Source organism: Saccopteryx bilineata, chromosome 7, assembly GCF_036850765.1.
Source record: "Saccopteryx bilineata isolate mSacBil1 chromosome 7, mSacBil1_pri_phased_curated, whole genome shotgun sequence".
Lineage (NCBI taxonomy): Eukaryota > Metazoa > Chordata > Mammalia > Chiroptera > Emballonuridae > Saccopteryx > Saccopteryx bilineata.
The window spans coordinates 72,042,197-72,058,861 of NC_089496.1; the positions used below are offsets into that span (position 1 = coordinate 72,042,197).

Here is a 16,665-nt window from a genome sequence, read left to right on the forward strand (position 1 = left end):
GCTTCAAAATGGCATTCTTGAAACGACTGATTTACATCTTCATCCCAAAGTCTTTCCTCCTTGAATTGCACCCTCCCAGATGCCACACTCTTCCTAAGCGCCCCGCCCCCATTGTCTGCTGATACTGTGCCCAATTCGGCTTTCACCCGCTCCGTGCCGCACTCCTTTCTTCCAGTAAACGCCACGAACCTAGATTTCAGATCATTTTCTCCCCAGCCCTGATTTCTGACAGCAGTCAAAGCTTGGGGACCTCCGGGCAGGAGCACAATCACCTCCCCAAGAGTACAAGGGTTCTGCGCAGGTATGTGCCTCAGTCTTCCCAACTGTACAAAGGGCGCAGGTGTAGTCCTGCAGCTTCAGAAGTAGGTTTGGAGGTACCAAGGCCACCACTGGGCTAAACTCTGTGCCCCGCCCCCGAGTGGGCACCTCCCTCCGGTCCTGAGTGGGCGGAGTCACAACCTTTGCCTAAGCTGCTGAGCCGGCTCTGACCCGGGTCCTAGCGCCCGCCGTACGCTCTTCATCCGAGACTACACCTGCCCTCTCACCTGCTCTCGGCCACCGGTGCCCACTGGTCCGACACGATCTCGCGGTGCTGCTTCCCTGGCCCCGCCCGCCATGAGGAGCACGCATCCCCTGGTCCTTTTATCCTTGGCTGCCCTTTGCGGGTGCGGTGAGTCCGCCTCGGGGAAGGAGGGAGGGCGCCGGATCCAGAGCCCGCTGGACGGGCCACAGGTGGGAAGGCTGTGGCTGAGGTTGTCTTGGCCAGACGGGGGCGGGTCTGCTAGGCTGGGGTGGGGACCAGTTCCTCACGCGTGGCCAGTGCCCTCGGGTGGCAGGTCGGGGACACGGGCTCCGCGTCCGCCCGCGGCTCACTCAGCCCAGCGCGAAGGGAGGCAGCAGACGCCGATTTTGGGTCCCAAAGTTTCCTCCCTGCGAGTGTGGGCACAGCAGCAAGCCCACCGCTAGGCACTGATGGGGGGCGCTTGCCCAACCTGCCAGCCCGGGAATGTGTGCAGTTTGGGGTGGATCTCTTAGCAAACACCACCACCTCTGGTGTCCCACCCTGGGCCTGGCCTGGACAGCCAGCTTGGCTGAGGGTCACTCAGGAAGCTACAGGTTCTCATGACCAGGAGGGACACCCAATCAGCTCTTCCAGGCAGAGTCCAGATGTGAGGATTGCCTTCCCTAGGCCTGTTTCCCACCTGAACGCCAAGGACCCTTTCAGCTCCTACCCTCTGGCCCAAGCTTGTCCTCCTAGCTGTGGCCAGCCTGAAGGACCAGAGATATGCCTTCCTGGGACAGACACACCAGAGGGGTATTGCCGGCAGGACAGAAAAGTGGAGTCAGAGACTATGACCGCACTCCTGGCTCTGTCACCACTTGCTGGTGACCCCATGCCATTCCTTTTCCCTCTCTGGGCCTCAGTTTCCCTATCTGTCCTTTGGAAATAATATGCCTTGCCTACAGATGTGGGGACTCAGATGTGTGAGTCAGTTGCAGTGTTTATTAAACATGGTCCTGCATCAGAATCACCCAGTACAGATTCCTGGGCCTCACCTTAGCTTACAGATCATAATCTCTGGAAACAGCCTGGGATCTGCATTTATATAGCATCCAGGTGATTCTTACTCATAATTGGGTAAGCTACTGATCATAAAGGTGAGCCTTTAGTAACAGATTTTTTGTGTAAAAAAACCCAAACTTTTTAAAATCCATAGCTGCCCCCCTCCTTTGTAGCAAGAGAATGAGAGAGACAGGGATAAACAGGAAGGGAGAGAGATGAGAAGCATCAGTTCTTCATTGCAGCACCTTAGTTGTTCATTGATTGCTTTCTCATATGTGCCTTGACCAGGGGGCTCCAGCTGAGCCAGTGACCCCTTGCTCAAACCAGCGACCTTGGGCTCAAGCCAGCAACCATGGGCTTCAAGTCAGAAACCTTTGGGTGTAAGCCAGCAGCCATGAGGTCATGTCTATGATCCCACACTCAAGCTGGCGACCCCGCACTCAAGCTGGTGAGCCTATGCTCAAGCCAGATGAGCCTATGCTCAAGCTAGAGACCACGGGGTTTTGAACCTGGGTCCTCGGTGTCCCAGGCCCACGCTCTATTCACTGCACCACTGCCTCGTCAGGCAATAGTTGCCCTTTAATAAAAAGAGATTTCCAGCCTCAGTTAAGGACACCCCTCCTCCAACTGAAAATCATCGGCTTTCAGGTACACACTTGCCAAGATTTGGTGACCTTTCCCTTCTGTAGTTTGATTCCAAAGTAGGGATTATCTTTCCATTTTTCCACATAGATTTCTAGACCAGCTATGCTCACTTACATACACTCACACAGTTTAGAATTTCAGCCGTGGTCTTCTTGGATTGTTAGCTCTGTTCTGCTGGGAAGCAGTATTTCCAGAGAAGGCCTGCCCTATTAGACGGATGTACATTGGCCCATTCCTCCTCAGAATCATTGGGTTGTGACTGACCCCTGGTGGCAGGCTTTCTGTTCCGTGGTGTCAGCCCCAGGGCTGCGATGAGACTGTGCCCTAGAAGCGTCCACCCATTCTGGGCCACCCTGTCATCTTGGGGTGAGAGGCCTGTTCCTTGTCTTTTGGACCTAGCAGGCCTCACATGTACAAAGCTGCAGATTGGGAAATCTCAATGTGTGCTTTTCTGGGCTCTTTTGGGGGGGGGGGATAAGAGTGTATTCCAGCCCACAGCAGCCCAGCTGGTCATCCCTACCCCAGCCCCACACTCACATATAAGTCCAAACATAGGCATGCATGAGCACACACTTGACTCTGGATACCACAGGCCTCTGCAGGGGCAGCCTCCTTATGGGAAATTATCAGGGCAGAAAAGAAGGCCCAAGGACCGAGGAGGGCCTAGCTCTGAAAAAGGCTCCTGGACCTGGCTCTGCCTCTGACTTGCTGGGGGTCCTAGATTAAGTGCCTCCCATCTTTTGTCTCAGTTTCCTCAATAGAGAGATGGGGGAGGGTCCCTCAGGGCCAGCTGAATGCCTGAGAGGCAGGACAGGCCCAAAGGTGGACAGACAACCTGAGCGTGCCAAGTAGGCTCAAAGCCAGAAGCCTGCAGAGCAGCCCTGGCCTCTCAAGAACCCAGGTGGACCAGCCTTCCCCAGGACTGCAGGGCTGGGGGCCAGGAGCTGCAGATTCAGACCCCAGCACTGACACAGACATGCCAAATGGGCTTGGCAGGCCACACCCCTCTTTATAAAATACTGGTCAGCAAATATATATACTAAAGAAGGGTAGTGGGAGAGACCCGGCTGTAGCCTGGGGCTACAGACTGACTTCCAGGGCATTCAAGCAGCTGGCCTCTGGGAGGGGGCTCAGGGCATGAGAGACAGGGCTCAGAATCTAGGCCAGGCACCAGAGGACCAGTCTGGACAGCCTGAGGCAGAATGGGGGAGGGCTGGAAGTGCAGGTGCACTGAGAGCATCTTTCTCAAAGCACTAAATGGAGCATCTGCTCCAGATACGCAGCAAGTTGGAAAGTGCATGGAACAGGCAGGGTGATGGTGGCACCCACCCAGGAGTTCTCCTCCTACTTGCTCAGTTGGAACAGTTCACGCTCTGGCCCCCCTGACCCCACCCAGAGGAAGGAGTTTGGTAAGACCAGTGAGCTGGCCCTTCAGTCCTAAGCCTGGTGAGCTGGCAGCCCCCTCCTGGTGCCCCCACCTCCTCAGCCTCCCTTATTCCCTCTCTTCTCCCACCTGCTCTTCAACCCCCACACTGATATTTCTGCACACCCTCATCTCTTTCCTCACTCCTGGGCTGTCCCCAACCTTCCTCTGAGTGTCCCTCTTCCCCCACTTCCACATACATATTCTCTCACTGAAGAGCCAAGGAAAATGGTGACGGATCAGGGCAGACTGAGACCTGAGACCTGGAAGGTAGTATAGTGGAACTGGGTGGCCGCTTGAAGATGCACAGGTTTTGGACCAGATGTCTAGAGAGTGGGGTGTTACTCACCGCTAAAAGAATGTGGGAGGACAGCTGAGCTCTGTCCTAGATATTTACTTGGAAGTCCCCAAGGAGAGGTAGGCCTGCCATCAGTTTAGCTGCTGCAGCCAGCCCTGAAGACCCCTGTGTTTTTGGCCCTTGAAGCACTCCCTTTCCCTCCCACTGGCTGCAGTGGGTGTCACTGGGGGAGGGCCACCAGGTCTAACTATGTGTTTTCCCAGGGGACTGTCGCATGGCCAATGCTGAGGAGAAGCTCATGGATGACCTTCTGAACAAAACCCACTACAACAACCTGATCCGCCCAGCTACCAGCTCCTCTCAGCTCATCTCCATCCGGTTGGAGCTCTCCCTGACCCAGCTCATCAGCGTGGTAGGCGCAGGGGGCAGGGGCCCAGGGGGCCTTCAGAGCCCTGGCCACATCTGGGGGGAAGGAGTGCCCATTCAGTATGCGGGGCTGAGGGTTGGGTGACTTGGCTTTTGCTCTGGCATTGCCTGGACTCGTGAAAAAGATCCCAGATTGTCTATCTGATTTTTTCCATATGCATAAATTAAGGGTGAAGGGCAGTGAAGGACAGGACTGAGACACGAGAAAACTTTGTGGGTGATGGAAATGTTCTACATCTTGAAAGGAGGTGGGCTACGTGGGTAATGCATTTGTTAACATTGATCAAACTGTACACTTAAGATGTATGCATTTCACTGTATAAAAATTATACCTCAGCTTTAAAAGATTGTTTTAGGCCCTGGCTGGTTGGCTCAGTAGTAGAGCATAAGCCCAGCATGTAGATATGCCAAGTTTGATTCCCAGTCAGGGCACACAGGTGAAGCACCAATCTGCTTCTCCACCCCTTCTCTCTCTTGTTTCTCTCTCTTTCTCTCTCTCCCCCTTCCCTCCTGCCCATGGCTCAATTGAAGCAAGTTGGCCCCAAGTGCTGAGGATGGCTACATGGCCTCCACCTCAGACACTAAGAAGAGCTCGGTTGCTGAGCAATGGAGCAATGGCCCCAGATGGGCAGAGCATCACCCCCTAGTGGGCTTGCTGGGTGGATGCCGATCAGGGTACATGTAGGAGTCTGTCTCTGCCTCCTCTCCTCTCATTAAATAAAAAAGTAAAAAAAAAAAGATTTTTTAAAAGTGAATAAAGGTTTTCTGCTTTCAGTGATGGCAGAGTAGCTTGGTGCAGATTCACCTTTCCGTGACAATTAGAAAAGCTGTGCCCCCATCTCTGAAAAATAATTTATTTAAAGGTCTTGGAGAGCTCAGCCAGGACTTGAGGGACCAGGTTCCAGGAGGTGACCCTGATGATCTATGGCATGTTTTTTAACTGCCAGGTCACAGACCAGTGCTGGTCTGCCAAAATTTTCTTGCCAGTATGAGAAAGTGTTAAATACCTGGATGTTGCGGGTCTATAATCATCGTGTAACATCGGGTATAACATCAGTATAGTAACGTGCTCTGTAGGTTTGTAGTCCAAGAGCAATAATCTCTACACCATACCGCCCAGGTGTGTGGTAGGCTATACCATCAGGTATAATTTCCTACTGACACATTCCTCAGAACACATCCCTATTGGTAAACGATCCCTGACTATAAAGTCAGATAAAAATTTGCTAGGCACCCAATCAGACAAGACAAAATAAGGAAAGACCAAGAGGAGGGAAAAAAAGAGACAATGGGAAAAGACATACAGATCATTTAGTTAGACTAACTTTTTAAAAACTACCATTAAGGTGGTACATTTTATGTTATGTGAATTTTATCACTATTAAAAAATAAATAATAAATAAAATAAATAATCTAAAGAGAAAATAGCCACTAATATGTTCCAGAAAATGATAGTGATGGAGAATTTCAAGCCCATCACAGGATGGATTTCATAGCAGGCTCATAGCAAAAGAGAAGATTAAGGAATTGGAAGAGAGGTCAACAGAAAACATCCTGACAAATGATAGAAAAGGGGTGGGAAATAGAGAAGAAGATACTATGGTACATGTCTGGGGTGCGATTCACTGAGAAGGCAATGCCGCGGGGGGCCAGGTTTGGGTGAAGAGCAGAAGCTCTGTCTCAGACTTATCTGGTGTGAAATACCTTTGAGCCACCAAGACGGGCTGGAAGGACAAGGGGCCGCTTGGCCCTGGAGCTCAGAGACTTTGGCATGATAAAGCAGGTCTATACATGAGGGCTCCTCCCACCCCATGAACTGATAGCCCTTCTTCCTCCCCAGAATGAGCGGGAACAGATAATGACCACCAACATCTGGCTGAAACAGGTAAGTGCCCTGAGGGTCCCCAGCCCAGGAAGCCTTTCCTCCAGGGCTGCCCGTTGGTGGCCATGGACCTACAGGTGACAGGGCCTTGCTTGTCTGCTTAGGAATGGACTGACTACCGCCTGGCCTGGAACAGCTCCCGCTACGAGGGTGTGAAGATCCTGAGGATCCCTGCAAAGCGCATCTGGCTGCCTGACATCGTGCTTTATAACAAGTGAGTGGCGGGGTTGGCAGAGGTGGTGAGGGCTGGGCCTGGACACCAGGCCCCAGCTCTGGGGTCCTCCAGTCCTGAGTCCAGCCCTGAGCCCCATCTGGGCTTTACCCCGACTTCCTGGCCATCAGGCTGAAAGAGGAATTAGAGATGAGCAGAGCTGGTGCCCTCAGAGGAGGAATTGAAGTCCCAGAGACTCATTCAGACACTGCTGGGACCAGGACTAGCACCCTGACTCCAAGTGCTCTTTCTGTCCTCCATACGTCTTTTTGACCCCTTGTTGCTTGGTCAGTGCTGGGTGTTGGTCATTCGACTGACTTACTATGTGTAAATATCTTAGGTCAGTGGAAGGAGCTAAAGGGACTCTCCCTGGTTCATAGTTATACTAGTGGAAACATAAAATGATTATGAATGTGTGTTCTAGGGACAACAGACATGAGTCCAAATCTTAGTTGTTCTGCTTACCAGTTTTCTGTCCTTGAAGAAGTCACTAACTGCTCTGAGTCTTGGTTTTCCCATGCATAAAATGGGGATAATAACAAAATGTGCCTCACTGAACTGTTGTGCAGCCTTAATGAGCTAATCCAGGTGACGCCTTCCTGCAGTGACCAAGTAAAGCAGGCTTCCCAGTGAGGGTCCTGGGGCGGGAGGGCGCCTAGTGAGAAGTTATCCTACAGGTTCTCTGGTGAGTTCTAACAACAAGCCTGGCCTTGTCTGTGTATTTCATGCTGCTCTCCTGTGGGCCCCGCCCCGCTGCAGTGCTGATGGGACCTACGAGGTGTCTCTCTACACCAACGTGGTGGTCCAGTCCAACGGCAGCGTCATGTGGCTGCCCCCGGCCATCTGCAAGAGCGCCTGCAAGATCGAAGTGAAACACTTCCCCTTTGACCAGCAGAACTGCAGCCTCAAGTTCCGCTCCTGGACTTACGACCACACGGAGATTGACATGGTCCTTAAATCGCCCACAGCCAGCATGGACGACTTCACTCCCAGCGGTGAATGGGACATATTGGCCCTCCCAGGACGGAGGATGGTGAACCCACAGGACCCTAGCTATGTGGATGTGACATACGACTTCATCATCAAGCGCAAGCCGCTCTTCTACACCATCAACGTCATCATCCCCTGTGTGCTGATCACCTCGCTGGCCATCCTCGTCTTCTACCTGCCGTCTGACTGCGGTGAGAAGATGACACTGTGCATCTCTGTGCTGCTGGCGCTCACTGTCTTCCTGCTGCTTATTTCCAAGATAGTGCCACCTACCTCCCTGGATGTGCCGCTCATCGGCAAGTACCTCATGTTCACCATGGTGCTGGTCACCTTCTCCATTGTCACCAGCGTGTGTGTGCTCAATGTGCACCACCGCTCACCCAGCACCCACACCATGGCACCCTGGGTCAAGCGCTGCTTTCTACATCAGCTGCCCACCTTTCTCTTCATGAAACGCCCTGACAGCAGCCCCTTAAGGACCCCCCAGCCCAGCCAGTCTCGCCTGAGCCAGTCTGAGGCCACTGCCACCACTGCCTTGGCCACAGGCCCTGCCAGCTCCTCCAGCCTCTATGGGAGCTCCATGTACTTTGTGAATCCTGCCTCTGCAGCTCCCAAGTCTCCCGCCAGCTCCAACTTGGTGGGGATCCCCAGGGATTTCCGGCTGAGGTCTTCTGGGAGGTTCCAGCAGGATGTGCAGGAGGCCTTAGAGGGCGTCAGCTTCATCGCCCAGCACATGAAGAGCGACGATGAGGACCAGAGCGTAAGTTGCTAGCCCAGCTCCCGCCCGCTACCCAGTGGATGCTCAGACAGTGCTGCCAGTTTCCCAGTCCCCACAGTTAATTCCTATTGGACAAGGGCTCACAAACTTTGTCGGAATAAGGAATCCAAAACAAAAATGAGTTCTATTATAGCTTCATCCACTGGGGGGGAGAGGAAGGAAGGACCAGTGATCATTTTTGTTTGTTTTGTGTTCCCCAAAAGCAGATGCTAAGATGAGGACCTGGGCAAAGGCGGTTTATGTGAGACTGGATCTCAGGGCAGCGTGAGGAAGGAGAGACAGTGACACGGGGGAGGGAGAGGAAAACAACATGGGTATCAATGAGCAGAATACTGCTGTGGGCTCCAGGGGCTCAGCCCCGTTCGAGGCCTCCTGAGGTTACGTGGCAATAAGCCACAGAACTGTCCCCAGGAGGGAGATGGTATTTGCCCCTCAGTTCCCATCCCTGATGGGTGACACTTCCTAGTTATACCAGCTGGCTGTGTAGGAAGTGCCCTGGGTGCTGGGGAAGCCCCCCGGCAGAGAAGAGAGAGATGCAGGCACTCAAAGTGGGAGGTTGTCAGTGGGCTGGAAATGACATCTGCAGCTTTTAGGGACACAGGTGGCCGAGGCACTGAGGGCATCTGCTCCCACCTTCGTCAGGCTTGCCAAGAAGCCATACAAACATTATACCTTCTAGAAGTATAGAAACATCAATTAAAATATTGCTACCAGGGCAATAAATTATCAAGTATAGTCTCAAGTACCCAATTATAGATTTTTAAAAGGAGGTTATGCTTCCTTTTACAGGACAAAGCAATGAGTTCTACAGTGTAGATGACTCAACCAACTCCTCTGACAGATAACACTTAAAAGGACAATTCTGTAACTGAACACAGAATATGATGGTAGCCTGACCAGTGGCAGCACAGTGGATAGAGCATCATCCTGGGACTCTGAGGACCCAGGTTCAAAACCCTGAGGTTGCCGTCTTGAGCTCAAGTGAAGGCACACCAGCTTGAGTGCAGGGTTGCCTGCTTGTCTCTGAGCAGGAGATCAGAGACATGATCCCATGGTTGCTGGCTAGAGCCCAAAGGTTGCTGGCTTGAGCCCAAAGGTCGCTGGCTTGAGCAAGGGGTCACTTGCTCAGCTGGAGCCCCCCCCCCGGGTCAAGGCACATATGAGAAAGCAATCAATGAACAACTAAGGTGCTGCAACTATGAGCTGATGCTTTTTTTTTTTTTTTTTTTTTTTGCATTTTTTCTGAAGCTGGAAACAGGGAGAGACAGTCAGACAGACTTCCACATGCGCCCGACCGGGATCCACCTGGCATGCCCACCATGGGGCCACGCTCTGCCCACCAGGGGGCGATGCTCTGCCCATCCTGGGCGTCGCCATGTTGTGACCAGAGCCACTCTAGCGCCTGAGGCAGTGGCCACAGAGCCATCCCCAGCGCCCGGGCCACCCTTGCTCCAATGGAGCCTTGGCTGCGGGAGGGGAAGAGAGAGACAGAGAGGAAGGCGCGGCGGAGGGGTGGAGAAGCAAATGGGCGCTTCTCCTGTGTGCCCTGGCCGGGAGAGCTGATGCTTCTCATCGCTCTTCCTTCTAGTCTTTCTCTCTCTTTGTCTCTCTCTATGTATCTATCTATCTCCTACTAAAAAAAAAAAAAAGAAAGAAAGAAAAGAGTATGGTGGTAACAGATACGTTCACACACATTTCTGTACCAGACAGAACAGTGTCACAGCCTCCTGAATGTTCTCATTTCAACACCTTATCAGAGCAGATCCTGCGAACAGGTGTTTACTTCACAACACACAGCTGCACGGGGAAAAGAGGGCATCTCCTCCTCCTCTTACCTTTCTGTGGTTTCTTTCCACTTGCCCCGTCCTCAAGGGAGAGCACTGGGAGTCCATTAGTTGCATGGAGGGAAAGTGCAGGCTGGAAAAGTTCCAAAATTCCACCTGTGAGAAGCAAAGAAGAGCATTGGAACAAATGGAATGTAAGACGCAGCTCTTCTTCTGAGTGGGGTTCAGCAGCCTGGGAACTGGGTAGAAATATCATCTCTCTCTTTCTTTTTTTAAGGTTTCATTCATTGATTTTAGAGAGAGAAAGGCAAGGGAGGAATGGAAAACATTAACTCATAGTAGTTGCTTCTGGTATATGCCTTGACTAGGCAAGGCTGGCGTTTTGAACCAGTGACCTCAGCCTTTCAGGTTGACGCTTTATCCACTGTGCCACCACAGGTCAAGCCAGACTTTGTTTTTTAAAAAAATTACTTTGCTTAGCCCTGGCCGGTTGGTTCAGTGGTAGAGCGTCGGCCTGGCTTGTAGAAGTCCCGGGTTCGATTCCTGGCCAGGGCACACAGGAGAAGCGCCCATTTGCTTCTCCACCCCTCCCCCTCTCCTTCCTCTCTGTCTCTCTCTTCCCCTCCCGCAGCCGAGGCTCCATTGGAGCAAGGATGCCCGGGCACTGGGGATGGCTCCTTGGCCTCTGCCCCAGGCACTAGAGTGGCTCTGGTTGCAGCAGAGCGATGCCCCCGGAGGGGCAGAGCATCGCCCCCTGGTGGGCAGAGCGTCGCCCCTGGTGGGCGTGCCGGGTGGATCCCGGTCGGGCGCATGCGGGAGTCTGTCTGTCTCTCCCCGTTTCCAGCTTCAGAAAAATACAAAAAAAAAAAAATATTTTGCTTGCACTTTTTTTTAATTAAAAGCCATTCAGCAGCTCAGCATCACCTAATTCATTGGCTCCCAAATGTTACTGTGCAGTCTGGGGCCCTGATGGCTAAATGAGAACCACTTCAACAATATTTCAAAATACAGCTTTGGACCTCCAGGACTAAGACAGGATCTCTGGGAGGGATCAGAAGCTGCATTTTCTAACCAGATCCCTGGTGATTTCTGTGCCCTTGCAGGTTGAGAAGCTTTGGTCTCCTGTAGCCCTGCCTGAGCTGGCACCCATCCTGAGCTCTCTCTCTCCTAAAGGGCTCACCATTCCCTTGGCATTCACAGGCCTCCTGCTGTTTCTGAGTCAATTAATTGAAAGTCTCTTTAGGGAAGAACCCAGGCAGGACCCACCATTATTAAAATTGCCAGTGTTCACTGACCTCCTACTGCACATAAGGTCTCTGCCAGGACCTGACATGCATTACTGCTAACCCTCCCAGGAACCCTGTGAAGTAGCATAGACTCAACCCCTTGTTTTACAATGGGGAAGCTAGGCTCAGAGAGGCTCAGTGACTTGCTTAGGATCACCCAGCTGGCACAGAGCAGAGCCAAGCTCCATACCTAGATCTTCCTACATCCCTAAACTTAACCCTGCACTGAGCACTTGATGGATATGGTTGATCAACTTTTTCATGTCTAGCTGAAAAAAAGATGCTTTCTTTCCTTCCAGCATGTATCCGACCCTAAGCCAGCCCAGACTGTGTTTCCAAGCTCCAGTATTTTCACTCTCCTTGGCATTCAAGTGGTCACAATAAATAGCATAAAATGTTTTTTTGGGTTTTTTTTTTTTACAGAGACAGAGAGAGAGTCAGAGAGAGGGATAGATAGGGACAGAAAGACAGGAATAGAGAGAGATGAGAAGCATCAATCGCATAAATTATTTTTTAAAGGGGAGAGGGCACACACCACAAAAACGTCTTCTGAAATTAGGGCTTTCAAAAAGAAACCCAAGAAAGTCGAGGAGAGCTCACGTGGAGAGCCCTGCGGTGCCTGCTGGTCTCAGGGGCCAGCAGCAGTAGAGTTTGGCTGGGGTGTGGGGCCGGGTGACATAGGATTATCAGGGTAGACACACACCTCTGAAGGGGCCCTGATAAACTGGGTCACTGACGTCAGCTTGCCCATTGCTACCCAAATTTCCAATTCCAACACTTCTGCTGAGTTCTGATCTGGCCACGCTCCACCAGGGAAAGGATGCAGAGGAGCTCAGACGGACCAGGGTGTGAACACAGGCATGGGGGAGGGAAGCCAGGATGTTGGATCTCTCTGGAGACATCTCCCTCAGTAGAGGAGGCAGGCACATTTCCAGAGGCCAGTCAGGTGTCTGCCAACCCCACACCCAGTTCTGGGAGAGAGAGAGAGAGAGAGAGAGAGACTCAGATGATGCAGAGAAGGAGGCTGGGTTTTAATTAAAGGAACTAACAGATGCTACTGTTACTGGAATTGAGCAAACTAAATATCAGGATTCCCAGGTGTCCTGCAGTCCCCAGCGCCCCCCTCCACTCAGCAAGGGACCCCAAATCTCCCTGTGGGTGGAACCTACTCAGGATGTCTGGAGTGATAAGGGCCTTTTGATCTTCAGCCCTCATCCCCTTATTTATATTCAGGTTTAGTTTTCAATCACATTCCTTATTTTTCTGTACAGCCTGAGTTCCCAATGACTTTGCAATGCCATTGGGGCACTGATGACCTGACAGGCACAGACTTAACCCAGTTGGGGACCAGCCTCAGACTCAGAACTTGTCACTCTAATTTGTGAGTGGCTTGTGTGGTTCCAGAAAGATAGTAAGACCCCAACTTGGGGAACAGGGAGAGCAGAGAGGACCCCAGCACTCACCGTGTGACCCCCCTCTGTCTACCCACAGGTTGTGGAGGACTGGAAGTATGTGGCCATGGTGGTCGACCGGCTGTTCCTGTGGGTGTTCGTGGTTGTGTGCGTGCTGGGCACCGTGGGGCTCTTCCTGCCTCCCCTCTTCCAGACCCACACACCTTCTGGGGGGCCATAGGCTGCTCCAGTTGTGGAGTGAGATGATGTGAGCGGCTAAGTGGGTAGCTTGCTGTTTCCTTCTGGGCCACAGCTGCTGAAGCTCTAAGTGAATATGAGACCATTTCCTGTCAACCCATCAAACAGACGTGGTGTGGGAGGGGCAAGTGTCAGGGTCCAGACTGTCCTGTCTGCAGGCCTTGCAGGAACCCAGGAAACCTCAGCTGGAGGGGCTTCAGGCAGTTTAGTTCCGGCCAGTCTTCCTTCCCCGCATCAGGATAAGGAGGGACACGACAGCAGCATCTACAATGTGCTCACACCCCGTCTCCCTCCACTTTCTCTCGTCCCCCGTGCTCACTGACCTTCTTCAGTTTCTCATGCACTTCAAGATCCTTCCCAGCTCTGAGCCTGTGCATTGACATACGTTCTACCCAAACCTTCCTCCCCCAGGGCCCCCCAGGCTCTTCTCAGGGCGCATTATACAGGCTCCACTCCAAGCTACCCTTCGTTTCCCTGTCCCCTCCCGGAGAGGCCTTCCCACCACCCGTTCCGAAGCAGTCTCCTCCATGGCCACAGTACCCACCACCTTCCTCCAGTGCTCCTCGGGTCCTGAGGTTCCTATCTGCTGGCATGGTTATGGTCCACATCTATCCACTAGACTGTGAGCTCCATGAGAGCAGGGACCTGGTCCTTCGTGTCCACCGCAGTATCCCCAGGGCCTAGGACAGAACTCGGCACAATAAACATTTGTTGAATGAATGAATGACTGCTATTCCTCCTTCAAGCCATTCCTGGTTCCCTGCACGCACGAAGGCGAGGGCGCTCTCCTTCTTCCTGGCTCCATAGCCCATGTCGTGTTCTGCTTTATGTCATCACTGGGTTCAGACATATCTCCCTCACAGATGCTCTCGCTGGCCTCACCACATACTATCTTTGTCCAGTGCCTGACACCTATTTATGGAATGGAGGACTTTTTTTTAAATTCCATTTTTAAAATTATACAACTTTATACAAAATATTCTCTTGGCCAGCGGAATACTGTACATTTGAATTCATGTATAGGTTCATGTAATCAGAATATCTGAGATCCATCACCCCAAATAACTCCATTGTGCTACTCCTTATGGCAGTGGTTCTCAAAGTGTGTGTGCCAGGGTGCACTGGTGTACCCTAGAAAGTTTCCAGGTGCGCCTATGGTACTCCAGAGAAATATGTGCCTGTTGGGGACCAAAAAACCAACAGGGTTTTTGGGGTTCAGATTTTGGGGGGACAGAGGTGTGGGGAATTGGCTGTAAACTGACAGTCTGCCCAACCCCCCACCTCACCTGACTGATTAGGTTGCAAAAGGCTGTTAAGCTGTGGTGCTAGATTGTTTACACTACCCCCCATGTTCCCCGGAAAGATTGGAGGCAAGTTTCTTCTATCCTTTGTTTGGTGTAAAGTTAAGATAATATGTACGATGAGGGTTTTCTGCACTCAACACAATTAAGAGTAGAAAGAGAGGAATTCTTTAATGTATTGACGAGGAAATGAGAGTTTGCCTTTCAAATATACACCCAAACATTGAAGAAATCGCTAGGACACATCAGGCTCATGTTTCTCATAAACACAAGAATGAAAAAACATATTTGTGCCGGGACCTGCTGAATTTACTAAATCTTACTAAGAATGTATCTATATATATAAAAAGATAATTTTTGTCATTTTTAAATTTATTTATTTTTATTTTTTTATTTATTTATTCATTTTTTAGAGAGGAGAGGGAGAGACAGAGATAAGAGACAGAGAGAGAGAAGGGGGGAGGAGCTGGAAGCATCAACTCCCATATGTGCCTTGACCAGGCAAGCCCAGTGTTTCGAACTGGCGACCTCAGCATTTCCAGGTCGACACTTTATCCACTGCGCATTTTTAAATTTTTTAACCCCTCTTTTTTATGAATTCTGAAAAGCATGATTCCAAAAATGTAACATAAAAATGTTTTTTAATATCAGAATAAATTTAATTTTGTCATATTTATTTTGTTTAATTACCATAAAAGCACACTTGGACTTTATTTTTTTTCTTTAATATTTGACTTAATTATTATAACATACTTCTCAGAAATTTGTATATAGTGCGCCTACAATTATTCGTAGAATTTTAAATGCACCCTGACTTCAAAAAGTTTGAGAACCACAGCCTTATGGTCCTGCCTCCCTCCACACCCAGCCCCGGGCAACCACTCATCTTTCTCTATCACTGTAGTTCAGTCTATTCAAAAATGCCATTTACATGGATGACACAGTATGTAACCTTTGGAGTGTAGCTTTGCTCATTCAGCATAATGCCTTTGAGACTCATCCAAGTTGTTGAGGCTACCAACAGTCTGTTCCTTTGTCTTGCTGAGCAGTATTCTGTCACGTGGATGTTGGATCACACTTAGGCTGTTACTAGTTTGGGACAATTATGAATAGAGCTGCTATATAAATAAAAGTTTTCATTTCTCTAGATAAATATTTGGGAGTGTGATTATATAGGGAATATATGTTTAGCTTGTGAGAGGTAAACACATGGTTTTCTGAAGGGCCTATGCCATCTTGCATTCCCCCTAAGCAAAATATGAGAGGTCCAGTTGCTCTGTGTTCTTATCTGCACTTGGTATTGGCCGTACTTTTTATTTTATCCATCCTAGTGGATGTGAAGGGGTACATCATCCTTGTTTTAATTTGCTTTTCCCTAACGGTTAGAGATTTGAACATCTTTTTGTGCAATTTTTTTCCTTCTGTATATTCTCTTTGGTGAAATATCTGTTTAACTCTTGCTCATTTTAAAAATTGGGTGTTAGTTTACTTACTGTTAAGGAAGAGTTAAAAAATAGCCTGACCTCTGGTGGCGCAGTAGATAAAGCGTCGACCTGGAACACTGAGGTCGCAGGTTCAAAACCCTGGGCTTGCCTGGTCAAGGCACGTATGGGAGTTGATGCTTCCTGCTCCTCCCCCCTTCTCTCTCTCTCTCTCTCTCTCTCTATCTCCTCTCTAAAATGAATAAGTAAATAAACAAAAAAAAAAAGGAAGAGTTAAAAATAATTCCACCAACATATAATTTATATAGTATGAAACTCACCCATTTTGCCTGACCAGGCAGTAGTGCAGTGGATAGCATTGGATTGGGACCCAGGGGACCCAGGTTCAAAACCCCAGCGTCGCCTGCTTGAGTGCAGGCTCATCGGGCTTGAGCACAGGCTTACCACCTTGAGAACAGGGTTGCTGCCTTGAGTGCGGGATCATAGACATCTCCCCATGGTTGCTGGCTTCAGCCCAAAGGTTGCTGGCTTGAAGCTCAAGGTCTCTGGCTTGAGCCCAAGGTCACTGGCTTGAGCAAGGGGTCACTCATTCTGCTGGAATCCCCCTGTCAAGGCACATATGAGAAAGCAATCAATGAATAATTAAGGAGCTACAGCAAAGAATTGATGCTTCTTATGTCTCCCTTTCTGTCTGTCCCTGTCTATCCCTCTCTCTGTCTCTGTCACACAAAAAATAAAAAAAACTCACCCATCTTAAGTGTACAATTCAAGAGCTTTGGTAAATTTACCACCATAATCCAGTTCTGGAACATTTGTATCACCCCTGTAAGACTCCTTATACATACCTGTTTTTACTTTTGAGTCTAGAGGGTTCTTTGTTTCTTCTGGATATGAGATTTGCAATCTTTTCCAAATTAAGGGATTTTGTCAAGAGAATGAGAATGTGCTAACCAGGGACATGAGAGGTAGGCCCCAATCCTTACAGA

General features: G+C 50.3%; 1 protein-coding gene across 2 annotated transcripts; it reads left to right on the forward strand.

Annotated features, from left to right (window-relative positions):
* Nucleotides 1-499: 499 nt before the first annotated feature.
* On the forward strand, nt 500-13,628 carry CHRNB4 (cholinergic receptor nicotinic beta 4 subunit). Of its 2 annotated transcripts, none has more exons than XM_066240052.1 (6): nt 500-670; nt 4,194-4,342; nt 6,197-6,241; nt 6,343-6,452; nt 7,209-8,199; nt 12,779-13,628. In XM_066240052.1, the coding sequence occupies exons 1-6, from the start codon at nt 616-618 to the stop codon at nt 12,917-12,919; spliced, it is 1,491 nt and encodes a 496-aa protein (XP_066096149.1). In that variant the 5' UTR covers nt 500-615; the 3' UTR covers nt 12,920-13,628. The 2 variants fall into 2 exon arrangements, with proteins under 2 accessions (XP_066096149.1, XP_066096148.1); XM_066240051.1 differs by lacking the exon at nt 12,779-13,628 and adding an exon at nt 11,105-11,382 and having other exon boundaries at nt 515-670.
* Nucleotides 13,629-16,665: the final 3,037 nt, after the last annotated feature.